This window comes from Salvelinus namaycush, chromosome 37 (genome assembly GCF_016432855.1).
Source record: "Salvelinus namaycush isolate Seneca chromosome 37, SaNama_1.0, whole genome shotgun sequence".
Classification (NCBI taxonomy): domain Eukaryota; kingdom Metazoa; phylum Chordata; class Actinopteri; order Salmoniformes; family Salmonidae; genus Salvelinus; species Salvelinus namaycush.
This window is the reverse complement of record NC_052343.1, coordinates 26790569-26818426: the sequence shown is the minus strand read 5'-3', so window position 1 is coordinate 26818426 and position 27858 is coordinate 26790569. Positions and strand designations below refer to the sequence as shown.

The 27858-nt window shown below is 42.6% G+C and overlaps 2 protein-coding genes across 5 annotated transcripts; one reads left to right on the top strand and one right to left on the bottom strand.

Moving 5' to 3' along the window:
- Positions 1-129: 129 nt before the first annotated feature.
- LOC120030825 (folliculin-like) lies at positions 130-16767 on the bottom strand. Its single transcript, XM_038976286.1, has 13 exons — positions 16581-16767; positions 16338-16363; positions 14393-14596; positions 14056-14202; positions 4294-4515; positions 3916-4082; positions 3674-3765; positions 2591-2754; positions 2263-2376; positions 2042-2165; positions 1692-1820; positions 1283-1385; positions 130-960 (listed from the first exon to the last, which is right to left on the bottom strand). Coding segments are annotated over exons 1-13 (1701 nt in total). The 5' UTR covers positions 16582-16767; the 3' UTR covers positions 130-752.
- LOC120030824 (leukocyte receptor cluster member 9-like) lies at positions 16617-25752 on the top strand. 4 transcript variants are annotated; one of them, XM_038976282.1, is made up of 6 exons: positions 16617-16705; positions 17309-17461; positions 21593-21674; positions 22868-22998; positions 23105-23428; positions 24159-25752. In XM_038976282.1, the coding sequence occupies exons 2-6, from the start codon at positions 17320-17322 to the stop codon at positions 25193-25195; spliced, it is 1716 nt and encodes a 571-aa protein (XP_038832210.1). In that variant the 5' UTR covers positions 16617-16705; positions 17309-17319; the 3' UTR covers positions 25196-25752. The 4 variants fall into 4 exon arrangements, with proteins under 4 accessions (XP_038832210.1, XP_038832212.1, XP_038832209.1 ...); XM_038976284.1 differs by lacking the exon at positions 16617-16705 and adding an exon at positions 16873-16963 and having other exon boundaries at positions 24165-25752; XM_038976281.1 differs by lacking the exon at positions 16617-16705 and adding an exon at positions 16873-16963.
- The last annotated feature ends 2106 nt before the right edge of the window (positions 25753-27858 follow it).

Here is a 27858-nt window from a genome sequence, read left to right as displayed (position 1 = left end):
GGAACTGGCAAAGGACACAAGTTTTTTCCCCTCCACTCTTTTTTGTTCTCCCATCTTTCTTTGATTTAATGATTCTCCAAAAGATGGTGCCAGTTGGGAAAAAGGATGAATGCCACACCAATATTTCAGTTTCAGCTCAAGCAGTTATTTTATTTGAATATCTCTGTACAATGTGTTAACAAACTATTGAAATTTTTATAATAAGTCAGACATAAAATTGTGGATAGTGTTCCTATAATAATTCCATTTGATAAAAAAAAAAAAAAAAAAGATACATTATGTAAAACGTAATAAGTAATTAGTATCTGAATAAATTATTAATTTAAAACTGACCCATGAAGTGGCTTTTTGTTCTTTATGGTGAAGGATGGTTTTTAATCAAGTCAGCACCTGGACACACACATATCCCTTAGTCAGTCTATCTGTCATTACTCACTCATTCACACTCGTTTTCTTTCCCTTTCTCTCTGTCTGTCCAAATACAGTAGTAGATACACGCAGAGGGTGCTGGGAGGAGGAGCTAATCGACGGGCTCATTGTAATGGCTGGAAAGGTATAAATGGAACGGTGTCAAACACATCAAACATATGGAAATCACGTTTGATTCTCTTCCATTTATTCCATTCCAGCCATTACAATGAGCCCACCCTAAGATACCTCCGCCTACCAGCCTCCTATACTGAGGTACAGTATATTTCACTCCAGCTGTATGGTCTCTCCCGCTACCTCTCATCTTCTCCTCCACTGCTCTCTCACTGGCTAAGGGGCCTCTCCCCTCCTCTGACAGCGGTCATCAGATGGCTCTTGTAGGTCTTGCTGAGTCCCGTCATCCAGAACTTGAGCAGCCTGACGTTGTCCTCCTCCCCAGGCCCCGTGGCACCCAGCAGGGCCAACACCTTCTGGGTGTCCTCCCTCCCACGCCCATCTACCTTGGAGAACTTAAACAGCACCTTCACTTTACTAAGGAATTGAAGGGATAGAGGGGGGGGTTAAGGGGAGGATGGGTATGGATAGAAGTGGGAGGGAGAGGAGTTATTGGAATTTCCCAATGATTCTGGACTACATTAAGCATTCCACATCATCCTGTACTGCACAGCCAATGTAACCAGGCTGGGGCTTTGGGGGGTTTCATAGGGGGACTTGTTTGACTCTTTAATTTGACTCTTTAATGCCACTATCTACAGTTGCATACCTACATACCTCTGTTTAGAAAAAGCCAAAGAAATGAAACGTCAAAGTTTAGGGAAATTCCCTGCTTATCAGAGGGGTTGTTGTTACTCACTTCATCCACTCCTCCTTCAGACACAGCAGACAGTGAGAGACCACGTCCACTGACAGGTTCTCATTGGACAACGCCACCTCGATCTTATTCAACAACGTGGGACCTGAGAGAGGGGTGGGGGGAAGAGAGAGAGGAATAAAGAGCAAGGGAGGGGGGGTGATAGGGGTGAAGAGAGACAGGGGTGAAGAGAGACAGGGGTGAAGAGAGACAGGGAGAGAGCACGAGAGATGCAGGTCAATAGATTGAAACTGGAAAGTTAATGGAGGGAAATTTCACACGACTAATTGCATCTCTTTGACCTTTGCCATGATTGTTAACAACTAGAGATGCCTTGAAGAAGACATGTATAATGTATACCTTCATGTTGATGATGTATACAGTATATTGTCCAGATGGGGTATATCCTCACCTTTATCTGTAGGCTGTGAGTTGGTACTGCTGATGTTGAACTGGTAGAGTGAGAGGATGTCTTCACCACAAGCAGCAGAGTACAGAGAGCCCCTCTCCACACTGACCACATCCACCAACACTGAGAACTCTGGGAAGGGACACAGCAAGATGGACATATTTTATGGATATTTTAGGATTCGAAACCTTATGAAAACCTTTTATTTGTTATTTGTTCTGTTCGCACTTATAACTAATATCATTATCATACAGTATTTTATTATTAGCATATTACTATCATACGTAATAGTGATTATAAGCAGACCTTCAAATAAAGCAGTAACCACAGTGATGTATTCTGGGTTTGTGTACCTGAGGAGCTGACGTGTGTGGGGATGGGCACGTCAGGGCTGAGGCCCAGGAAGTTACATCGGTATGCTTCCTCATACTGGGCGCTGTACGTCACAGAGCGGACACAGCCCACCGGGAGCAAGGCCTGATGGGATATATACCAAACCATGTGATTAGCGATGAATGTTAGGAGGAATATTCTTTAAAGGGGGATACGATGAGTAAACTTTTGATTGGCTGACCTTCAACATGGTGAATGCTGAATGGATGAGCCATGGGTCAGCCCCTCTCAATATGACCTGATTTCCCATGAGCACGTGCCATGCTAGCTGGCGGAAATCAGTGGTCCCGAGCACCTGTGTACCAATCAGATAACAGATATCATCACAAGGAAACAGACAAGAAATGCATTCACAAAATAAGAGGATATTGGTTTCCCTCTATAACCAATTGGTTCACAAAGTTGTTTCTTTTGAAACCAAGTGGTTAACAGAATTAAGTATGGCGTATGATGTGCTAGAAATGAAAGTGTTCATGATGTGGTAGGGAGAAAGGCACACCAATGTTTACCTGTCTTAAATGTCTCAAGGACCTGAACTTTGGACCAGGATACCCCTCTGCTATCCCCTCGTCAAACAAGAAGTCTCTGTACAGCTCGCTCTCCGATTGGTGGCACTGGGGTCTAGCTCCGCCCCCGTCTGCTCCTTCCCAGCAACTCATTTCCTCCTCTTGCTCTGAGAAGACAACAGGACATTGTTAAAAAGACATACAAAACACCCAATATCGGGACTTATCCCAAGATATATACTGTATATATACTGTTATTTTATTTAAATTGATTTAGCCAGGATAGTGAACAAAGTAACAATTGCAACTATTTTCCTGATTGGAAGTATTCAAGTGTCATAGCGACTTTCAATATCAGAGCTGAACAGGGGGGAGCAATGGAAACATTTTTGTCCCAAAAATGGTAATCAGAATGGAATTTGTGTGATATGGTTGAGTGAATCACATTGTAGCTCTCTGTCCTCATGGTCTAACCGTGTTAATCACACGTTTACTGTAAACACGGACTCCTGTTCAACTCTGACACACTGGGCAAACGCATGACTTCTCATGATAATGCTGTCAGGAATGCTTTACCCAGATATCAGATTACACCCTTTTTATTTACTTCTTTTAACTTGAGCCATATGGGGTAATATGTCTCTCTGACTAGTGTTAAACTGGTCTCACGGTGTCTCCCACCTCTAGAGTTATCCTGTCTGTCTGCCTGTCTGTCTCTCTATGAGCACCAGCGTGTACCTGTCTAACCGTTTAACATTCGGGCGACCTGTCTGTCTCTCTATGAGCACCAGCCCATACCTGTCTGTCTCTCTATGAGCACCAGTGCGTACCTGTCTGTCTCTCTATGAGCACCCGTGCGTACCTGTCTGTCTCTCTATGAGCCCCCGTGCGTACCTGTCTGTCTCTCTATGAGCCCCCGTGCGTACCTGTCTGTCTCTCTATGAGCACCCGTGCGCACCTGTCTGTCTCTCTATGAGCACCCGTGTGCACCTGTCTGTCTCTCTATGAGCACCCGTGCGCACCTGTCTGTCTCTCTATAAGAACCAGTGTGTACCTGTCTGTCTCTCTATGAGCACCCGTGTGTACCTGTCTGTCTCTCTATAAGAACCAGTGTGTCCTCTGTGGGAGCTCCCTCCAGCAGCTTCTCTGTCAGACGACTACCACAGGCCTTCAGTAACCTGCAGTAGAGGAGAAAACACAAGAGAGTGTATCAAACAACTGGGATAGACAGATAGAACACTGTACGACTACCCCTGATGTTGACTGTATGTCTGCTATTGTTTAGATTAGTAACCTTAGTGATCGTTAGCGACAGTTAGCTGTCTCACCAGCTGAAGGAGGAGTGTAGGCTGGCCCAGAGGTTGGTGTGCTGGGTGAGGGAGGGCAGGGAGCGGGCCGCGTTACCACTCCTCTGGTGGGGGAAGACAGCAGGAGAGAACACACTGTTCATCCTCACCGCCCTCTGAGGACACACACACTGCTCACTGTCAAACACCTGTAGAGGATAGGGGGAGGGGGGAGAAATTAGAGGGAGAGAAGTCAAACATGGCCCCCCTATTCTGTCTGGTAGTAAGAGTTAGTATTCATGTTTATTTGTCTTATGTTTAATGTTCACGTTATGAATAGTAAGCATGTTTTAATGTGTGTGTATATATCTATGTCCCATACATTTAACATGGTGTGTTAGTCTGTGTGTGTGTCCTTACCTTCAGTGCTGTGCTCTGTAGACTCTGTATAGTGAGTCTGAGGTGGCGCAGCAGGAAGGGCCAGGAGTTGATGAGGTAGATCCTGTCCATGGCTACCATGACGATACTGTACCACCGCTGGAAGCCCCGGGCCAGGCTGTCCTTGATGAAGAATGTGTGAGAGAACACAAAACCATGCTGCTCATCCCCAAAGAAGATAGGACCCTCACGACCTGGACACACCTAGAGAGGCAGGGAGGGAGAGAGGCAGATGAGAGAGGGAGGGTACTGAGGGGAGAACAGACATTAGGAACAGAGCAAATGGAATGGCATCAAACACCTGGAAATCATGTTTGATGTATTTGATACCATTCCACTGACTCCGCTCCCGTCATTACCACAAGCCCGTTCTCCCCAATTAAGGTGCCACCAACCTCCTGTGATATCTATCTATCTATCTATCTATCAGGGGTCTCCAACAGGTAGATCACGCAGTAGCTCGCAGCCCACCAATGAGTAGCACGCCAAACAATTCTGAAAGTACATGCAATTTTCCACCGCAAACAAATCTCAAGTAGACTCAGGCACTGCAAGCTCCCAGCTACTATCTAATCAACGCAACATTGACATTATCCCACCTCTGGTTACCGTAATTTCCGGACTATAAGCCGCTACTTTTTTCCCACGCTATGAACCTCGCGGTTTATACAATGACGCGGCTAATTTATTATTTTATTTTTTTCACAAGATTCATGCCGCCAAAAAACTGAGCACCGTCACATAATGTGACGTAAATCGAGCGTGCTCAAACTTGCCATCATTCTGATTACGGTAGTCATTTTGTCACCCTCATCATGGCAAAGACACAGAGAAATGCATATGATGCAGCTTTCAAGTTGAAGGCGATCGATATGGCTGTTGGAAAAGGAAATAGAGCTGCTGCACGGGAGCTTGGCCTTAATGAGTCGATGATAAGACGTTGGAACTGTGCAGATCCGACTGAAAGCCATAACAATCGCCACCGCAATGAAGTTTGACTTTCTTGGTAGGCTACTGTTTACTGCTATTTATTTTTTATTTTTGTTACAAGCCGTGTTTCGTTAAAGCCTATTTATTTTTGTTACAAGCCGTGTTTCGTTTAAAAGCCTATTTATTTTTGTTACAAGCCGTGTTTCGTTTAAAGGCTGTGTAAAGTTCATTTGTTTCAATGTACCGGTAGGCACTTGCGGCTTATAGACATGTGCGGTTTATTTATGTACAAAATACATATTTGTAAAAAATTCAGTGGGTACGGCTTATATTCAGGTGCGCTTAATAGTCCAGCAATTACGGTAGTCACCAGGGCCTAAAGTCAAGTTACCCTAAATGTGCAGGTGAACATTTTTGTCTCATCTGTGATATTTTGGTTAAAATAATGAAATTAAACAATTGAATTGCTTCTTACTAGTAATACATTTATTGCTTTACAAACATTAAAAAGCATGTCATCTGTTTGAGTGTTTTAAAATTTTTATAATTATTTATTACAAAAAACACAAGGGGTAACATTAACGTATTAGAACATGAAGGACAAACACTACAGCATCAAGACACTATCAAATATGTATCAGTCTTTCCGCCACAGAGCCATCCTTATGTGTGAGGGTGCGTGTGCATGATAGTGATATAAAATATGTCATAGTTTCCTTTTTCATGATCACAATCTTGTGAAACCCGATCCCGCCAAGATCCCCCCCACAGTTCCCCAATAGCTGTCTCTCAACCATTCGAGACCCCTCCCACAGTCGCCCCCCCGGGGGAAAAAAACAACAATTAATTCCATTCCCCACCCCCAAGAACCCCCCAATGCACCAACAACCAAGAGAATGAACTAAAGAGACAAAAGGAAAAGACAGAAGAAAACAGCAAACAACAATGCAAATTTAAAAAAATAAAAATAATACATTTAAAACAAAAGACATCAAGGACAACTGAAATCATAACAGCAATGCCTACTTTATATGTTTGTGTACATGGCTGGCACTATTACATGTACAGTGGGGCAAAAAAGTATTTAGTCAGCCACCAATTGTGCAAGTTCTCCCACGTAAAAAGATGAGAGGCCTGTCCAGAAAATCACATTGTAGGATTTTTAATTAATTTATTTGCAAATTATGGTGGAAAATAAGTATTGACGGAGTATGTCTACTTCACCATCAGCCCATTTTATAGGTAAGCTGCAAGGTAATGTAAAAGTTGTATTTTTTAAGGATCCAATACGTAATATTGTACACTTATCATAATTAGGTTTTAGTCCAGAGAGTAGAGAAAAGTTATCTTTAATGAGACATTGCAGGGATCTAGCTTGCGGACTTAACATAAAACTTGAGTCATCGGCATACATGGACACCTTTGTTTTTAAGCATTGGATTTCTAATCCTCTAATGTTGTTATTGGATCTGATTTTAATAGCTAGCATTTCGATGGACATACCGAATAGATATGGTGACAGCGGACACCCTTGTTTAACTCCTCTTGACAATTCAAAACTCTGAGAAGTAGCCGTTATTTACTATTTTACACCTGGGGTTGCTATACATTATTTTTACCCATTTTATAAGAAAATTACCGAAATTGAAAAAATCCAGGCATTTATAAATAAAATTCAGTCTTACTTTATCAAATGCCTTTTCAAAATCCGCTATAAATACCATTCCTGGCTTCTTATATGTTTCATGATGTTCTATTATTTCTAGTAGTTATCGTATATTATCTCCAATGTATCGTCCATGTAAAAAAACTGTCTGATCAGGATGAACAATACCTGGTAAAACCCTTTTAATTCTGAGTGCTATGCATTTTGCTAGTATTTTTGCATCACAACATTGAAGTGTAAGGGGCCTCCAGTTTTCTTAGATAGACCGAGTCTTTATATTTGCCATCTGGGTCTTGTATGAATAATAGAGAAATCAGACCTTCCTGCTGAGTACCTGACAGACTACCATTTGTATAGGAGTAGTTAAAACAATCTAACAATGGAGCTTTTAGTATATAAAAAAATACTTGATATACCTCTACCGGTATGCCATCAAGCCCTTGGGTTTTTCCAGACTGAAAGGATTTAATAGCCTCAAAAAGTTCTTCCTCTGTAATTTGGCCTTCGCACTAATCTTTCTGTCCATTTGTTAATTTTCCATGTTTTATATTATTTGGAAAGAATTCCTTACCGTAATCTTCATTCAGTGGGAGACGATGAGACGGAAAAGAGAACATCTGCTTAAAATAATTAGCTTCCTCTTTTAAAATATCATTTGGAGAATCATAGATGACTCCGTCTTCAGTAACGAGTTTCTGTAAATTATTTTTGTTAGCGTTCCTGTATTGGAGATTCAGGAAGAATTTTGTGCATTTTTCTCCATATTCCATCCATTGCTTTATTTTTGTAATAGATTACATTAGATCCTTCTTGAATAAGTTCCTCAAGTTCTTTTTGTTTTTCCTCTAACTTATTTTGTATCTCTGTAGTATCATTTCTATTGCTATCTAGGTATTATGAAGGTCAAAACTAGAGCTTTCAAATGTCTGATATTTAGAATTCAAGAAATAGGTTCTAGCAATATTTTGTTTATTCCCTTGCCTGTTTGCCTGTGAGCGAGCCAATGCCACAGATGTTAGAAAATTGAGACAAATTATGTGTGTAACAAATCTGAGTAGGTTGATGTGTATGATATTGGATATGATATAATGAGAGTGTGCATGATGTCTGTATAAGAGTAAGACTATAATGTGTGATGTCCAAATAAATAATAACTCTGCCAATTTGCATGTTTGAGTGTCTATGTGTGTAACATGTAGTGCGTATATCCTTAATATTCATAATTGTAATCCATATCGTATCCACATCATAGTTGCATCATAATTACCTTTAACATAATTGAAAAACACATCCCAGCATTTCCATAGCAATTGACGTTTCACATGATCATGAAAGAGACCTTGCATTACTCTAGAGACGGCTTCACTACAGTACAAATGTATTCCGTACAATATGTTATTATTCCCCAATGCCCCTATTTTGATATCTTCCCCTTGCTTGTTGTAAACATATATAAACTTGTAGACAAATACATAAAATGGATAGACAAACAATAAAACACATTAAATTATAAAACAGTTCTCGACAACAGAGAGAGAGAAGAGAAGAGAAAAGAGAGTGAGAGAAGAGAGCGAGATCAGGTGTGTGTGTATGTATAAGTCCGTATGTGTAAGAAAGCATGTAGTTGAGTACGTGTGTGTTCATATCCACTTCATAATGTTCAGATATTTTAAACAGTTCCCATACCTTCTTTTTTTTCGTAACCTGAAGTCCCTGTAGAATTTAGTACAGCCACGGTGTGATGGAGCTGTCTCGGAATAGCTGTCCATCTATAAAGAGTTTGTCCACAATGATAAAGGCATGCCTACCATCCATCCTTTGTTGTCTTTGTACCGATACAGTCTCTTACGATGTTCGTTTATCTCCTTTGGAAATTGGTCATTGAGACCGAATTTGGTCCCTTTAACTTCTCTGGGATATGTGGGACGCTAACGTCCCACTTGGCCAAAAGCCAGTAAAAATGCAGAGCGCCAAATTCAATTCAATTACTATAAAAATCAAACTTTCATAAAATCACACATGAAAGTCACCAAATTAAAGCTACACTTGTTGTGAATCCAACCAACATGTCTGATTTCAAAAAGGATTTACGGCGAAAGCACACCTTGCGATTATGTTAGGTCAGTACATAGCCACAGAAAAACACAGCCATTTTCCAGCCAAAGAGAGGAGTAACAAAAAGCAGAAATAGAGATAAAATTAATCACTAACCTTTGATGATCTTCATCAGATGACACTCATAGGACTTCATGTTACACAATACATGTATGTTTTGTTCGGTAAAGTTCATATTTCTATCCATAAATCGGAGTTTAGGCGGGACGCTACTGTCTCACTTGGCCAAAAGCGAGAGAAAATGCAGAGCGCCAAATTCAAATCAATTACTATAAAAATCAAACTTTCATTAAATCACACATGAAAGACACCAAATTAAAGCTACACTGGTTATGAATCCAGCCAACATGTCAGAATTCAAATAGGCTTTTCGGCAAAAGCAAACGATGCTATTATCTGTGTTAGCACCATAGTAAACAAAGAGAGAGAAGCCTATTTCAACCCTGCAGACGCGACACAAAACGCAGAAATAAGAATATAATTCATGCCTTACCTTTGATGAACTTCTGTTGTTGTCACTCCAATATGTCCCATAAACATCACAAATGGTCCTTTTGTTAGATTAATTCCGTTGATATATATCCAAAATGTCCATTTATTTGGCGCGTTTGATCCAGAAAAAAACAGGTTCCAACTTGTGAAACGTGACTACAAAATATCTCAAAAGTTACCTGTAAACTTTGTCAAAACATTTCAAACTACTTTTGTAATACAACTTTAGGTATTTTTTAACGTAAATAATCGATAAAATTGAAGACGGGATGATCTGTGTTCAATACAGGATTAAAACAAATTGTAGCTAGCTTTCTGGTCACGCGCCTCTAACTAACAGGACACTTCCAGTGACCCCCCGTTCAAGATGGCGTACTTCTTCATTACACAAAGGAAAAAACCTCAACCAATTTCTAAAGACTGTTGACATCCAGTGGAAGCGGTAGGAACTGCAAGAAGGTCAATTAGAAATCTGTATTCCCAAAGAAAACACATTGAAAAGAGAGTGACCTCAAAATAAAAAAATCTGAATGGTTTGTCCTCGGGGTATCGCCTGCTAAATAAGTTCTGTTATACTCACAGACATGATTCAAACAGTTTTAACAACTTCAGAGTGTTTTCTATCCAAATCTACTAATAATATGCATATCTTATCTTCTGGGGATGAGTAGCTGGCAGTTGAATTTGGGTATGCTTTTCATCCAAACGTGAAAATGCTGCCCCCTATCCTAGAGAAGTTAAGCTCCCTTCCTCTGCTTTTGATCAGCTCCTTTTGTTGGTAGTGTTCAAATTTTGCGATGATCGGTCGGGGACCCTTGGTCTTGTCGCTCCGAGCTCCAAGTCTGTGTACTCGGTGGAAAGCCACCTTGTTTAGTCTCTATAGGAAGTTTCAATTACATTAATTCTCTGATCGCGCCCTCTGGATTATTGGATGCGTCCTCAGGAATCCAGATTTTTTTTTTATTTTCACGTATGCTACGACTTTGTATGTCTAGTAGAGTCTCCTTCATCGCCCTGTTTTCCCTGAGTAGACAATCCATGTTGGAATCGTGTATTTTTACCTTGGCTGTGAGTGTCTTGTTTTCTCTTTGGAGCTTGAGAATTTCACTCTGGCTGAACTCCAAACTCCCCCTCAGCCCTGCTACCGCCTCACACAACTTTTCCATTGTTGCATGGATTCCAGCCAGAGCACTAGCCTCTACCTCAATGATAAGTAAATCGTCCGTGTCTGTAGATTAATCTGTTTTTCTTTTTTTGTCGGGTTAAAGTTATTTTGTGTGGTAGGATCTTTCCACGAAGGGGTATGTTGTTCCTCCATAGCGTAAAGCTGTTGGTACTCGTCGATTTCCCTCAGGATCTGCTTGGTATCCAGATTGGCTCTATACTGCAACCAGTTGTTTTACGAAAAGATTACAATGAGTCTTTCCCACGACGACGACAGGTGTCTGTAATACAGCCAGCTAGCACTCGCGTAATCCACGCAACAACAAAAAAAGGAACACAAACTTGCAGTCCCAGCCGTAAAGGCTAACCGCGTTGTGGAATCCTTAGTAACAAAACTTTAGTTCGGATTAAAATCGTTTTTTTTATTTTTTTTTATGTAAACAACAAACTGAGTGTAGACAGTACAGTGTCCTGTTGCGCGCTCTCTTTTTGAGTGTTTTGTTGGTGTAATGTTAGCGGGGGAAAAATATTTTGTCTGGTAAAAATTCTGAGTGGCTGGTAGATTTTTTTTATCTACCTGCCACAGTGGCTGGTGGCCCAAACAGTAAATGTTATACCTTTTGGCTTAAAAAGTAAATGTTATGCTCTGTTGGCTTAAAAAGTAAATGTTATGCTCTGTTGGCTTAAAAAGTAAATGTTATGCCTAGTTGGCTTAAAAAGCCACACCCAATAGCTGCCAATGAATTTCCAGCAATATTGCACCTGTCTGTCTGTGTGGGGCACACATTTGTTCATCACTCCGCGTGTAGCCAGTTGATGTGATAACCATCTCGTGGGTTGATAGTAACACTTCCCACAAAACCTTCTCAATTAAATGTTAACTGCAAAGTAGGCTTACCTGGCAGAAGTATATCATGAGTAAGTATATCATTTGTATCTATTATTTGGTTATTTGCAAACTTTACCATGAAATGAGCAGCAGCAGCACAGAACCATCGCTAGACCGGCACATCCCTCACTCCCTAGATGCACGATTAAAAGGGCCAGAGGCGCAAAGTGGAACTACACTCCAAAATAATTTGTTTTTTGTTTTCTTCCAGACCCCCCCAAAAATTGTCTTCTGCTGTGATTTAAGCATTGACATGGGCTCAGCACATCCAATTTCATTGTTTCTCTATGAACAATTGTAATTTTCAGAGTGAAAATTCAAACTGAGACCATAATTTGGGAATATACAGTTGAAGTCGGAAGTTTACATACACCTTAGCCAAATACATTTAAACTCAGTTTTTCACAATTCCTGACATTTAATCCTAGTAAAAATTCCATGTCTAAGGTCAGTTAGAATCACCACTTTATATTAAGAATGTGAAATGTCAGAATAATAGTAGAGAGAATGATTTATTTCAGATTTTATTTCTTTCATCACATTCCCAGTGGGTCAGAAGTTTACATACACTCAATTAGTATTTGGTAGCATTGCCTTTAAATTGTTTAACTTGTGTCAAACGTTTCAGGTAGCATTCCACAAGATTCCCACAATAAGTTGGGTGAATTTTGGCCCATTCCACCTGACAGAGCTGGTGTAACTGAGTCAGGATTGTAGGCCTCCTTGCTCGCACACGCTTCTTCAGTTCTGCCCACAATTTTTCTATAGGATCGAGGTCAGGGCTTTGTGATGGCCACTCCAATACCTTGACTTTGTTGTCCTTAAGCCATTTTGCCACAACTTTGGAAGTATGCTTGGGGTCATTGTCCATTTGGAAGACCCATCTGCGACCAAGCTTTAACTTCCTGACGGATGTCTTGAGATTTTGCTTCAATATTTTCACATAATTTTCCTGCCTCCATGATGCCATTTATTTTGTGAAGTGCACCAGTCCCTCCTGCAGCAAAGCACCCCCACAACATGATGCTGCCACCCCCGTGCTTCACGGTTAGGATGGTGTTCTTTGGCTTGCAAGCCTCCACCTTTTTCCTCTAAACATAACAATGGATATTATGGCCAAACAGTTCTATTTGTGTTTAATCAGACCAGAGGACATTTCTCCAAAAAGTATGATCTTTGTACCCATATGCAGTTGTAAACCGTAGTCTGGTTTTATGCCGGTTTTGGAGCAGTGGCTTCTTCCTTGCTGAGCGGTCTTTCAGGTTATGTCGATATAGGACTCGTTTTACTGTGGATATAGATACTTTTGTACCTGTTTCCTCCAGCATCTTCACAAGGCTCTATGCTGTTGTTCTGGGATTGATTTGCAATTTTCGCACCAAAGTATGTTAATCTCTAGGAGACAGAACATATCTCCTTCCTGAGCGGTATGACTACTGCATGGTCCCATGGTGTTTATACTTGCGCACTATTGTTTGTACAGATGAACGTGGTACCGTCAGGTGTTTGGAAATTGCTCCCAAGGATGAACCAGACTTGTGGAGGTCTACCATTTATTTCTGAGGTCTTGGCTGATTTCTTTTGATTTTCCCATGATGTCAAGCTAAGAGGCACTGAGTTTGAAGGTAGGCCTTGAAATACATCCACAGGTACACCTCCAATTGACTCAAATTATGTCAATTAGCCTATCAGAAGCTTCTAAAGCCATGACATCATTTTCTGGAATTTTCCAAGCTGTTTAAAGGCACAGTCAATTTAGTGTATGTAAACTTCTGACGCACTGGAATTGTGATACAGTGAATTATAAGTGAAATAATCTGTCTGTAAACAATTGTTGGAAAAATTACTTGTGTCATGCACAAAGTAGATGTACTAACCGACTTTCCACAAATTTCTTGTTTAAAAAACTATCGTTTTGGCGTGGTTGAAAAATGAGTTTTAATGACTCCAACCTAAGTGTATGTAAACTTCCGACTTCAACTGTATATAAAATATTTTATAGGGCCCCCCTTAGAGTTGTTTAACCATTATTTTACCAGGTATATTGACAGAAAACACAGTGCACAACTTTCTATTGTACACAAAGGACCCGGGGAAGAGTTCCAGGGGAGAGAAGAAGAATGTGCCTATTTGAAAGCTAGAATTTTTATTTAATTTTTTAAGTAGCTCTCACGCTAGAAAAGGTTGTAGACCCCTGATATATATTGTCACATACACCGGATAGCTGCAGTGAAATGTCTTGTTTTATAGGGTCAACCATAGTACAGCACCCCTGTAGAAAATGAGGGTTAAATGCCTTGCTCAAGGGCACATTGACAGATTTTTCACCTTGTCGGCTTGGGTATTGGAACCAGTGACCTTTTCGTTACTGCCCTAATGCTCTAACCGCTAGGTTACCTGCCGCCCTTAACTAAAGGCTTGTGTATTGACAAACAGAAAAATGGCAACACGCACGCTCACACATACACACGAACACACAGGTGGTTACCTCACAGCTGAGGCTGCGTACGCAGGCCTGGCGGACCACACTGAAGAGCTGGGGTTGTCTGGGGTGTTGGTGGCTGAGAAACCGGATGCCTGTCTCACTGTCCACACTGACAAAGCCAGGGTGAGACGCTGGGAGAGACCGGCAGCCCTGACAAAGAGATGGAGAGAGACAGGAAGTGAATGAGAGAGAGAGTGAGTGAGTAAGAGAGAGTGAGGGGAAGAGGGAGAGAAAACGAGATGGCCAGAAAGAATAGTTATTAGACAAAACAAATGAGTCAATGTCATTTCTATTCTGTCCGTTCAGCCGTTCACTCATCTCACACACATCTCCCACTCACCTCGCACATGTCTCCTCTCTGTGTAGCTGAGCTGTTTGCCCTCATGGTGAGTCCTTCTCCCTCTCTGTCCGACTCCCTGTCCCCGGGTATGGGTGCACCAGCCTGGGAGGGTGTGGGGGATGGGGGGTGCAGAGCCTCGGTGCAGAACAGGGTCCGGGGGCCATGGAGCTCACAGAAATGACAGAGAGCTACCAGAGCATTCATCTGAAGGGGGAGAGAACAGGGCCGGCCCACCCATTAGACTGTATTAGGCGGTGGCAGATTGACGGTGGCAGATTGACGAGGGCGGCATTTTCAAAGCTAAACTGACCAAGAAGTACCAACAACACGCTAACCTTCGGATTTCAGTGTATCAGTGTGGTTTGAAAAAAGCACCCCCGGTGTTCAATGCCGCTATTACCAAATTTCCTGGAATGGCACAAGGTTGGTATTTATAAAAACTTTTTTTTTGTGCAGACGCTCCCGAGTGGTCTATGGCACTGCATCTCAGTGCTAGAGGCGTCACTACAGACCTTGGTTCGATTTCAGGCTGTATCACAACCGGCCGTGATTGGGAGTCCCATAGGGCGGTGCACAATTGGCCCAGCGTCATCCAGGTTTGGCCGTCATTGTAAATAAGAATTTGTTCTTAACTGACTTGCCTAGTTAAATAATAAAATAAATCTAGAGCAACTTGCAGTAGTGAGTGCATATATGTTCATATTTGTTCATACTGGTCCCCCCGTGGGAATCAAACCCACAACCCTGGCGTTGCAAATACCATGCTCTACCAACTGAGCCACACGGTACCATACAAAGTTGTGACAATCTGGATACCACCCAAGCCTACTTACTGTCTAGTTTCACCAAGTGAGCTAAATTGTCATGATAATCAGTGGCTTCATGTTTGTATCCATACATTTTTGATGATCATAGCGAAAAATAAAATACTTCTGCATTTCCCGCTCTGTAAACACATTGATTCTCATTGCATATAGGCTCAGGACAACTTCTGATAAACTTGGGTAGTTGATATTCAGAGCTTAAGGAAACAAAATGATTAGTCACAGGAATCAGGATTAATAAAGCCAATGCAATTGCCTGTTTTACAAAAGGTAGGCCTACCACATGGATGGGCATTCTTAAAATGTAATGGGGGCCTAAACTGTAGGCTACACCTCAGTAAGCACGGGCCAATGTCTTTTGAGCGTCTTCTTTGGTTGCTGTTCGGACCAGCATCTTTAAAAAAAATTTTTTTAGAACCAGCCTTGATTTCAACATCCATGGACCAAAACAAATCTGAACCAAACATAGACATCTATATTTGGTCTGGTCCAGGCTTGATTTCAACCTCCATGGACATATGGTCCAGACCAGCCTATATTTGGCCCAAACATAGACATCTACAATTGGTTCAGATTAGATCCGGTCCGGACCCAAACATTTTACCAGACCAAATCTGTACCAATCATAGACATCTATGTTTCACAAGTTTGGTCAGTAAAGAAAAGTAGCATACAGTACAATACAGCAGAGCACAGTATAGTATACTGCATTGTACCCTACTTTACTCTAATGTACTCCACCGAAGACGTCTTTTCACTTTTAATTTCTAACCTAAAATAAACCTAATTTCAACGTCTGGAAAATGAATATGTAAATGGATTTTTAACGTAATTTTGTTTACTTTGACCATTCTAGTTTGGCGGGGGTATAGGAGGTCGACAATTTGTTTTGCCTGGCCTATAGCGGCAGAACGGCCAGCACCTGGCCCGGGAGAGAACGGCCAACACCTGGCCCGGGAAGAGATGACTGGTGATCAGAGGTGTGTTATTGTCAATGCTTTGTCTTTGGATTCAGTGTAAACATTGATGATGTTTTACCTTTCTGTGTACTCAAATTGAATTGCTGGGGAAAGTTTCCTACAACCTTTCAAAATGGAAACCTATAAGTCAAGCACACTTACCTTGATTAAAGCAGCGTGGACAATCACTGCAACAAATTACAGGCGATCAGATTGCATCAAAACATCACAAAAGGACATTACTGACACGCTAACCCCTAGCACAGCACTAACAAATGTCTCGAAAATAGATCATGAACATTTTTCTTAAAAGCATGGGAAATAAGTCGCCAATGCACACGCAAGTTCTAATTTCTAGTTAATTCACAAAAGTAGTCTTGTTGCTGTATTAGCCTTTGTTTATACTTTTTCACTGCTCTGGTACGCTCGCTCTCCAGGTTAGTGGTAGTCGTCATGTGATGAGGGGAGTCACGCGCTTTGGATCCAGGAGGACCGCACAGATGACGCACAGTTTTGGTATACTCTCTTCGGTAAGAAATTATAACAAACTATCGTCAATTTATAAACGGCCTAGTATAGAAAATATTATAGTATCAATTGTTTTGAGGATTTGAATAATTATTTAAACGAAGAGAAGAAAGCCTGTTCTCATCACTGAGGTACATAGACCTACATTTCCCACAAGCCCCCTCAGTACAAACATACCAAAGGTTAAAGTGCACATTTACGGTAGTTTTCAGACAGAATCTGTTATATATCTGTTTGTAAGTCAGAGGGTGTACATTCAGGTAACTAACAACAACAATGTATCATAATCCATATATTATACAGTACTACATTATCGTTTTATTAATGTTTAACATTTTGGTGGCATTGTATAACTTGTTAACTTGACTCTTGGGTGTGTTGTAGCTACATCCTCGTTAGGGAAGGCTACCTCTCTCAGTTTTCCTTAGCTTAGGTAGCTACTATAGCTACTTTAGCACAACTTACTTCTAAATATATAGCTACTATATTTACAAAATCAATTATTGCTTAATTGATTGATTTATTAACTGGTTGTGCTTGTATTGCTATGTTAACAGTGAGAAACAGAGTTAACACTTTTGTATAATAATCTTTTACACCCACAGGTTGATTGACTATGGCGTCAGAGGAGACAGGTGTGCCTTTGGACTCAGCTGAGAACCTGGAGAACAGGAGAGCACAGGAGCATCGAGCTACAGAGGGGCCAAAGACAGAGGTCCCAGCCAGTCCCAGCCAAGATGGACTTCAGGTGACGGCAGGTAATGTTTTGTCATTCAGTTGGATTCTGTGTGCACTGCTGGTATGTGTACACATATGAGATGTAGGCCTAACTAGGGCATATACGCTTCTTTAGAGGCAGAGCAGAAATGACGCTGAAAGAGAATGTTCATATTTTGATAATTACACAACACTGAAGTTTATCAAGGTATGATCAAATTATGAAGGACCGTTTTTAATATCGAGGTACCGAGGAAGTTGGGTGTTCACCAGTCGAGGCTGGTGGGAGGAACTATATGAGGGCGGGCTCATTGTAATGGCTTGAATGGAATACATGGAACGGAGTCAAACGTGGTTTTCATATGTGCGATGTGCTTGATATCGTTCCAGCCCTGTCAATGTAACCATCCTCCTATAGCTCCTCCCACCAGCCTCCACTGGTGTTCACCCCATCCTCATCTTCTGTAAAGGAAGTCTGGGTTTGCCTGAGTAACGATATGTTCCACAGAAATTCCACACTGATTGTATCTTAAGCTACACTCGCAATAACATCTGCTAACCATGTGTATGTGACCAATAAAATTTGATTTGATTTGTGTTGTTAGGTTCTAATTCTCAGAGTAAATAAATCAACGGACACCATGAAAGCTTATCCAAGTTTATTTCTTCCCAGAGGATCAATACAGCTGCATCAGACAAAACATGATTCCACCAACACAAGTATATATACTCCAATTTAGGCACTCCTCCTTCTCTCTAATCCTTACATATTTTATGGTTCGACAGGGAGACGAAGTGATAGTGACAAACCATTGTTTCTCCCTTAAGGGGATCTGACCTGACCTCAGCCCCCTTGATGCCTAATCCAAAGATCTCCACCCATATCCCCTATAGCAATCCTGTGACTTCCTCCTGTCCACCCAGCACATTCCAAAGCCATCTGGCTCCTACAGATAACCATTAACTTCTGATGTTAAAACCAGTCTCTATCACTCCTCAGATACTATACTTCTGAGTATAACAATGTTCCAAGTTTAACCCAGAATCTAACAGTGTATTCATCAGACAGTATGATCTCTCTGAGATCTGCTTGTATTATTACCTGTCTATTATTTCTCTATTTTCTTTCCCTGCATTGTTGGGAAGGGCCCGTAAGTAAACATTTCACTGTTAGTCTACACCTGTTGTTTACCAAGCACGGGACTAATAACATTTGATTTGATATTTGGGAGAAAGCAGTGTTTTTCCCACTTGTTACCCCTCCACTCTCTCTGAAAGCTCCTGGTAGAAGTTGTTCTGAAGCACAGAGTATCAGCTCACTGTCGCTAACTTCTAAGGAAAACACAGAACTAACCTAGGTCAGTGTCTAGGGCTGGGTTCTTCCTACTCCTACTTTTGGGAAAGGGAGAATCCAACCAAACTGTCTGTGTACCCCCTCTAGTGTCATTAGGTTGCAAGCCAAGTCAGTCCAGTCCAAATGTTGTCAGTGCCAAGAATGGATGGAATTACACGTGCAATGTTTTATGCACTATCATACTTCTTATGGGAAACCCCTCCTGTAAGGACAACATATGTGCCTTACACACCAGTAATACTGCAGATGTGTGTCATATACTGTGTAACATTCATGTTGGGAAATCAGTGACAGCTAATACGTTGGGAGATTTATGAATGGAAAGGCAATAATGCACTTGTCAAACTCGTTCCACGGAGGAACGAGTGTTTGCAGGTTTTCACTCCTCCCTTGTTGATGAATTAACAACCCTGTTGTCTAGGTATTAATTGAAAGGAAAAACCAAAAACCAGCAGACACTAGGTCCTCCATGGAATGAGTTTGACACCCCTGACATAATGAGTTCTGGTTGTCCTAATCAGAAGTTGCACAACAACAGGCTCATTAAATCCTCAACTATGACATCATTCAAGGTGTGGTGGTATGTGATTTAGATTAGATATCACCCCCATCAGTTTTTAGAAATATAATTGTATTAAGAGTTTTCATTGGTAGTTACTGTAACGGGTGTCGTCGGAAGGATGAGACCAAGGCGCAGCGTTCTTTGAGTTCCACATATTTTATTAACGAAGTGAAACTTTAGAAAAAACAAAACAATAAAGAATATCATGACCGAACAGCTTCGTCGTGCAAACTACCTGCACACAAACAAAGAACAAGATCCCACACAGAAGTATGATCCCCAATCAGAGACAACGATAGACAGCTGCCTCTGATTGGGAACCACACTTGGACAGAAACAAAGAAATACAAAACCTAGAAATAAAGAACATAGAATGCCCACCCAAATCACACCTTGACCAAACCAAATAGAGACATTAAAAGGCTCGCTAAGGTCAGGGCGTGACAGTTACATTGTTTTATTGGGCCTATGATTTGAAATGATTCCCCTCACATAGGGAAGAGCAGGAAGCCACTGTTGACATTGAGGTTATCTGAATCATCATACAGCCCCCTGCCTGAGGGGAGACTCATGTAGACCACACCCACCTGCAGCTCTAGAGTCACTGCATTTACCACAAATCTACCATTTCCACAAGGACTGTGTGCATAATTAAACATGATTCTCTTGTCATTCTTGTATATGTAAACACCAATGTCTCCTGGGCTAGGGGCATCACTGGCAGTGAATCTGATTTAGTCGACTTTTATCACTTATATCTGCACCAGAGCAGAAACCGAAACAGGAAGAGATCAACAATTTTCATCAGCACTCAGTAACATTAGCTGGCCCAGAATGTACTCTCATGTCCATACATGTAGGTAGGTCGGTAGTTGTAGCTATTACCTGTAAGTGAGTTGTAGGCCTTTCCGATTTGTTGGGGAAGACTTTACTGTAGACCAGTGGGACGTCAGCATTGAAGGGTCCTATCCTCCCAGAGTAAGTCAAAGCAGCGTAGAATGACACTTTTTTGCCTGTCTGTGAATACAGTTTCATGTATGTTATTTCACATTATATGATATAGTATACACAGTAATCCTACACCTGTGAAGAAAATGTGAATGTCGCGCAGTGACTACATTTGTGTGTTTTCTAACCTGCATTCTCCTTCTTCAGCTCCTCCACCTCTCTCACTGGCACTCAGTCTGGCCTCCTGGGCTAGAGAGACATTTCAGAGCAAATATGAACTCTTCAATGATCTGTCATCATTAAGCTCTTTGAATACTGTACCTGAGTTCTCATTCTCACTGGCTGTCCCTGGCCTGCATGGCTGAAAGTTCTGCTGCTTGGCCTGGAATTAAAAAGAACAAAAACAGAGAACATATTTTGAGAGCTGTAGATCCTTAAACTGTTAGAATGATAAATAAATACAAATTCTATATTATCTTTTCAGCTCTTTAATATTTATTTCAGAGACTGCAATAACATACAGAACAATATGCTATTTTGTTCATTGTCTGTTCAATTTAAATATTAGCTAATCAATTTTTCTTACCTGCATTGGCTCCACCTTGTTCTTGTGGAAGTGCAGTTCAGTCTTAGTGACTCAGCTCCACTCTCTGGTTCACCACCTCTTTCTGCAGCTCCTCTACCTCTCCTTTCAGCTCCTTCACCTGGCTCTCACTAGCTGTCACTCTGGCCCCCATGTTCCTCAGCTCCACTCTTTGTTCCACCACCATGTTCCTCAGCTCCACTCTCCGTTCCTCAGCTCCACTCTCTGTTCCACCACCACCATGTTCCTCAGCTCCACTCTCTGTTCCACCACCATGTTCCTCAGCTCCACTCTCTGTTCCACCACCATCTCTCTCAGCTCCTTCAGTTCAGTAAAGACTTGGTCAGGTTGGCTGGTCTGGCAAGTTGCGTGTCTGGGGCTCATTTCGGGGTCATCATGACCTTGTTGAGTGATGTCATTCTCCCTGACTGCTCCAATCTCTCCATGAGCCCATGAACTAATCTAGTTTACTGGGCTCAGTCCCCTACTTTACAGTATATACACACTGGTCTTGACCAATACACGGGAATTTAAAATGTGTTCTCAATGTAAAACTAGGTAAATCCAAGGACACTGATAACACAGAGAACACTGGGAAGGACAAACTACCATACAGATATTATATAAGGCCATACAGATATTATATGTTGTTTTGTAACTGACTTTGGGTGAGGCATGCTGCTAAATAACTGCCCCCCCCCCCCCCCCCCTCTCTGATGTACCAGGCCAGGAGGAGGGAGCAGGTGTCTGTCAGTTCTTCCTGTTGGGAAAGTGTCGTTTTGGAAACAGGTGTCGTCGATCTCACAGGTCTGTAGCTAACACGATCACCACCGACCTGTAAGAAAATTATGTTATATACCAGAAACTATGACAGGGCAATGGCTAAGTAACATTGCATTTCAACTTTTGATGGTGCCATGATGGAGACTTATATTTCCCTCACTAACTTTAAACATCAGCTATCTGAGCAGCTAACCGATCGCTGCAGCTGTACATAGTCCATCTGTAAATAGCCCACCCAATCTACCTATCTCATCCCCATATTGTTTTTATTTACTTTTCTGCTCTTTTGCACACCAGTATCTCTACTTGCACATCATCATCTGCTCATTTATCACTACAGTGTTAATCTGCTAAATTGTAATTACTTCGCTACTATGGCCTATTTATTGCCTACCTCCTCACGCCACACTGTATATAGACTTTCTTTTTTTCTATTGTGTTATTGACTGTACGCTTGTTTATTCCATGTGTAACTCTGTGTTGTTGTTTGTGTCGCACTGCTTTGCTTTATCTTGGCCAGGTCGCAGTTGTAAATGAGAACTTGTTCTCAACTAGCCTACCTGGTTAAATAAAGGTGAAATAAAAATCAAATAAAACTGGGATGTCTAAACATGCCTTTAACATTCATGCAATGTTTAACAAACATTAATTAAATTGTCTGATGCATAATGTTTGTGCAGCCCTAGAACAACTGAAAATGCCCAGGTGTTAGGGGCTAATATTTACTCAATGTTCAGTATATTTCAGACTTCTAACCACTTGAACAACTAAATAAGACTGAAAGACAGAAATCTTCAAAGCATATAGCTGCCAGCCCTAAACAGATGGCCCTCAGAATCTCAGAGTCCTCCCTCTCATCGCTAATCCTTCTGCCTGGCGACAGTGGAATCTTCAGAAGAATATATTGTTTTTCCTCCTGTGAGAAGCAGCATCTGTGGTATTGGCTCTGTCTGCCCTCACAGCAAACAGAGCCTCTGAACCAAGTGGGAATCAAGTCATGTAGCACAGTAGAAATATAATAGATAGGTAGTTAATTCCATAGGATAAGAAAGTGAAGAGGTAGAATAGCAGAGTTAAATGAATGTATCTGTTTAGACATCTAGATAAACTTCTTAAAATACATCCATCTGAAGGTGAATGTCCTATCAGTAGGAGGAAGAACTAACAGGTTAGCTCTTACATTGACCAGAGTGATGAATACAATCCCTCTTTCTCAGCACTCCAACATTAGACGACCCAGAGGCTGTTATAGACCAGGAAAACAGGAAGGAGGGAGAAAAAGAGGGAAAACTCAAGAAGAAAGCAATAGGGAATAAAACAAACCAGCCAAAAGACACAGAGGGAAAAGGTACAATTTCCCTCCATTAAATCTAACTGAACATATGAGAACCCACTAAAATACCTGTTTACTGCAAACTAAGTATAACAAACTAACAAAGTGTTTCTCCCCTCAGGATCAACCAAGAAGCCCCGCATGCGTACAGCCGATGATGTCATCTCTCGGATTCTGTGGGACCCGTCAGTGGAGCCGGCGGACTTTGTGGTGGGGTACGTGGACCGCTTCCTTGGGGTGCTGGAGCGGCCCTTCTCTGAGTTCAACTGGGACACCGACCCCTGCGATTGTGACTACTCCTCTGAGCTAGCCCTGCCCAGACACAGGATTCAGTACTTCACCCATAGAGGGCGTAGAGTCTGGGACCGCAACAACAGGACTGACAGGGTGTTTGGATCCACTGGACAGTGTCTGGCGCCCCCCTTTGGGCAGGAGGAGGAGCAGGGTAAGAGAGGGCGAGGAAGGGTGGACGGTAGGGAGAGAGGGCGAGGGAAAGGAAGGCGAGAGGGCGAGGGAGGAAGGTAGGGAGAGAGGGCGAGGGAAAGGAAGGCGAGAGGGCGAGGGAGGAAGGTGGGCGAGGGAGGAAGGTAGGGAGAGAGGGCGAGGAGGCGGCGAGGGAGGGTGGAAGGTAGGGAGAGAGGGCGAGGGAAAGGAAGGCGAGAGGGCGAGGGAGGGAGGGAGGGAGGGAGGGAGGAAGGTAGAGAGGGAGAGGGATGGAGGGGAGAAAAGTAGGGAGGGGAGAAAGGTAGGGAGAGGAAAAGGAGGGCGAGGGAGGAAGAGAGGGCGAGGGAAAGGAAGGCGAGAGGGCGAAGGAGGAAGGTAGGGAGAGAGGGCGAGGGAGGGAGGGGAGAAAGGTAGGGAGAGAGGGCGAGGAAGGGAGGGAAGGAAGGAGAGAAGGCGAGGGAGAGCGAGGGAGGGTGAGGGAGAGAGGGCGAGGAAGGTAGGGAGAGAGGGTGAGGAAGGTAGGGAGAGAGTGCGAGGAATGTAAGGAGAGAGGGAGGGAGGTAGAGAGGGGGAGGGAGGGAGGGGCGGTAGGGAGAGAGGGGGAGGGAGGAAGGGAGGGATTTCCACAGCTCTAGAACCTGGATTAACATATTGTTCTACTTCACTTTGTTAGTCTATAACATGTTTTTGTCATAATGTTTGGTTAAGCTTCAAAATCTGCTTGTTGGCAGGGACAGGGACACAAGATGTTGAACAACAAGACCAAAAAAACGACCACCGTGAATCAAGAGAAGAACAAGATGGCGTCATCACTACAGAGGAGGGAGAAGAATCCCTGATAAAACAGGATGTTGAAAACGGACACTTGGAAGAAAGAAATCAGAGCAAGACAAGTATTCAGATGCCTGAGTCGACCAGACCAGGCACAGGAAGTACTCCACTGAACCAACAGGAAGAAGGAAGAGAATCAGAACCCTCGGAAGAGGAAGTTGGGAAGAATTCCGTTTTAGTCGTCATAGCAGACCAGATGTCTCTATCCCAGAGAGAAAGCGAGAGCAGGGGGGAGGAAGGTGAGAAGGAGGAAGAATGGAAAGATTACTGGGATGGAGAGAATGGCCCAGACCTAGCCCAGTGTCCGTCTGTGCCTGTGCCTGTGGAGCAGAGAACAGAGAGGGGTGGAGGCCGGCCTTCCAAACGTAAGCCCACCCACTTCATCACCTTCCGGGCCAACACTCCCTCCATCCTCTCCTCCTTCCAGCACCTTCAGGAGGAGCTCACCTCCCTCCTCCCCTCATCCGCCCCTCATTGGTTGCACCCCTCCTCCCTCCATGTCAACCTCTGTCTCCTGGTCCTCTCCGGCCCAGCCGAGGTCATTGCCGCTGGGGAGATGCTCCAACGCTTCGCCTACCTGGACCGCAACCCCACTGTGGCCGTCTCCTTACCCCTGAAACTGAAGCACTTTGGTGGGAAGGTTCTCTACCTGAGCCCCCAGCCTCAGCCCCACCTCCAGCAGCTAAATGCTGGCCTACAGGAGGCCTTCAGAGAGCAGGGCTGGCTGCACAGGGACTCCTTCAACCCACGCTACCATCTCACCCTGGCCAAGGTGAAGGACCGGGAGGGGGCGAGGGTTTTTGAGGGGGTGGGGGAGCTGAAGGTGGGGAAGGGGGTGAATTTTGGGCGACTGCCTATAAATAGGCTACACCTGTGTAGCATGGGGATGACTGGGGATGGGTTTTATGAGACACTGTGTTTGGTCAATCTTCGGTGAGATGTAGGTGTGTGTTTGTTTAGGTATGGAGGTGCTATTTTACAAAGCACAGAACCCACATTTCCACACCTCACAGTCTCCATAGTTTTACATTTAAAGGTGCAATATGCAGAAATCGCTCCACCATTTCCTGGTTGCTGAAATTCAAATAGTTTGCCTAATTTCAGTTTGTAACCAAACAAGCAATCATTCCTGGTTTTGTGTAGAGAATCATTGTACCATCTAAACCGCCGTAAAATATATTTTCAATAACCAAAATATTGTATTTTCAGCTTTTTGAAGCTGGTGTACAAAACCGGAAGTAAAAGACGCAACAATGATTTGTTGTGTCTTTTACTTCCATCAGGGTAACTGCATCTCAACCAATCTTTTCTTACTTTGCGTCTACATAGATGATTTTATAATTGTAATAAGATTAATTTAATATGAATATTTTAATATAATCCAACAGAAACCCACTGATCGCTGCTACGTTGATCATGTAAAATGTCTGCTTTTACAAAGAATTATGACCTTTGGATTTGAATTGCCAAGGACATTAAATATTGAACTTGTAATTTTTGTGAATGTCTGAGTGGTGATATTTCTGTGTAACAGCAGAGGGATGTAGGGAGGATAGAGAGAGAGGAGAGGGATAGAGAGCTGGATGGAGAGAGGGATGGACAAAGGAGAGAGGGGGATGGAGAGGAGCGAGAGATGGAGAGAGGGGGATGGAGAGGAGCGAGAGATGGAGAGAGGGGGATGGAGAGGAGCGAGAGATGGAGAGTGAAGAAGGATGTATGATAAAGGAGAAAGAGGGACGAAGGGAGGATAAGATAGAGGGGAGAGGATGGCTGCTACAGTATAGTGCTGGGTCTGAATGAGAGCCATGGAGGCACGGTTAACTCTCTCTGAGTAACTCTTGCATACGTAATACAATTTTCTGTCTCTCCCCCCTTTTCCTCCTAGATACACGCACACTAGTGTGTTCTCTCTCTCACTCCCGTACGCTCCCTTGCTCGCATTATCTCTCTGACTCCCTTCCCCCACTCCCTTTCAGTGACACAGAAAAACAAACGCCACCCCTCCCTCTCGTTCTCCCCCATCCTCCAATGGCACATAAACACCCTGGTCTCTCATTCCACCCGCTCTCTCTTTGTTTTTATTGTTTATTTGTAATCCCCCTCTTTTTCAGTCCAATCACCCACGGTCATGGAAGATCATCTTTCCATCACTCTCATTCTCTCCATCTCTGCTTTTTCTGCTTGTTGTTGAATCATGGTGTTGATACTATTTTGCAGTCTTCACTTGCAGTCTTCACTTCACAAACTGGTTTTGCAACTTCCCTCTCCCTCTATTCATCGCTCACCCTCCATCCGGCCCTCCCTCCCCTTCTCTCTTGCTCTCAGTATCCATCTAAGTGGTGTGCTTATTTGCTTCTGCCTAAATATATGTGCATCTCTACCTCTCCCTCTCCCTTCCTCTCTGCACAACACAGCCAAACACTGCCCTGCCTAACCACACAGGAGATTTCTTCAACAAATATTTTGTGGATTTTTTGTGCAGAAATCTGAAATGTGACTCAAACTCGAATAATTGGACCTTTTCTCGTTTTGTATGTTTGCATTTAGACAATCGTGGATTTTTTTGTGCTGATTTGTTGATTTTGGTCAGATTTTTGCCTCCTAATCTGAGAGTGCAGAGATTGGTATGTTGTGTGTGTGACTGGGTGTTGATGGGGGTTTCAGTTAGAGCTGTGTCTGTATCGCCCAGCAGCATCATCATTTGTGTGAGCTGAGAGTGGACGGAGCCCTAATCCCCGTCAACAGATTCATTATCGCTGGGCACAATCGTGTCGTTGCCTCGCCTGGCTGAGCGATCTGCTGCCTGCATGGGGTTCCGACATGACGATAAGGGTCCCTCTGGGGTGTCTTCTCAATCCTAATCCCTCTCTCTCCTTCCTCTCTCTCCTCTCTCTCTTGCGCTGAGGGCTCCTCTCTTATCCATCAACACAATCACCTCTCCACTGTTACCAGACAACCATACAATCACAGGCTGTTTAATATTTCAAAAACAAAAACAGACCCTGTTATTTATTTACATTTGACATATTTTTGGGGTTCATGTCCCTAAACCTATATATTTCAGTATCAGTTTTTTTCCCAAGAGGATCCAGCGTTGATGGTTGGCAACAGTATACCTCAGTGAGTGTGTAGATATTTGACGGAACACCAGAGAAGAGCAAGATATAGCAGAACACCCTCCCAACGCTACAGTCAAAGGTAAGAAACGGATCACACTTCAATCACTCATTCACCATGGGTGAATTGTCTGTGTATTCTACAAGATTAATGGGCAGTCAAGTGAAATAGATTCATCATGCACTGTTAGACCATTGCAATTTATGTTCAATGATGGAAGGTGGAGAGAAGCCTGGGTTTTACATCAAATGTTTGGATTTTTACGCAATGTGTGTGCATTGGCTGATGTTGAAATTAGGAAATGATTTATAAAACATTGAGTTTGAACCATGTTAGTTTGATTCACTCTGTTTTGGATTGTTTTGTTTATCTCTCTACATTATCATAGTTGATAAGATATATTTGATTTATGTTAATAAAATATCACATTGTATCCACTGAATAGTTTGCTTAGCTTCATCTTCAGCAAACCTCTCTCAAATG

Bases quoted from the DNA above. Each gene is read 5' to 3' on its own strand.
- LOC120030824 (XM_038976282.1), top strand. From the start codon at position 17,320: ATGGCGTCAGAGGAGACAGGTGTGCCTTTGGACTCAGCTGAGAACCTG. The intron at 22,999-23,104 runs GTACAATTTCCC...TTCTCCCCTCAG, and splicing joins AAAAGACACAGAGGGAAAAG to GATCAACCAAGAAGCCCCGC. The intron at 23,429-24,158 runs GTAAGAGAGGGC...GCTTGTTGGCAG, and splicing joins TGGGCAGGAGGAGGAGCAGG to GGACAGGGACACAAGATGTT.
- LOC120030825 (XM_038976286.1), bottom strand. The intron at 3,766-3,915 runs GTGAGACAGCTA...CCTCTACTGCAG, and splicing joins CTACACTCCTCCTTCAGCTG to GTTACTGAAGGCCTGTGGTA. The intron at 1,386-1,691 runs GTGAGGATATAC...CCCCTCTCTCAG, and splicing joins CTCACAGCCTACAGATAAAG to GTCCCACGTTGTTGAATAAG.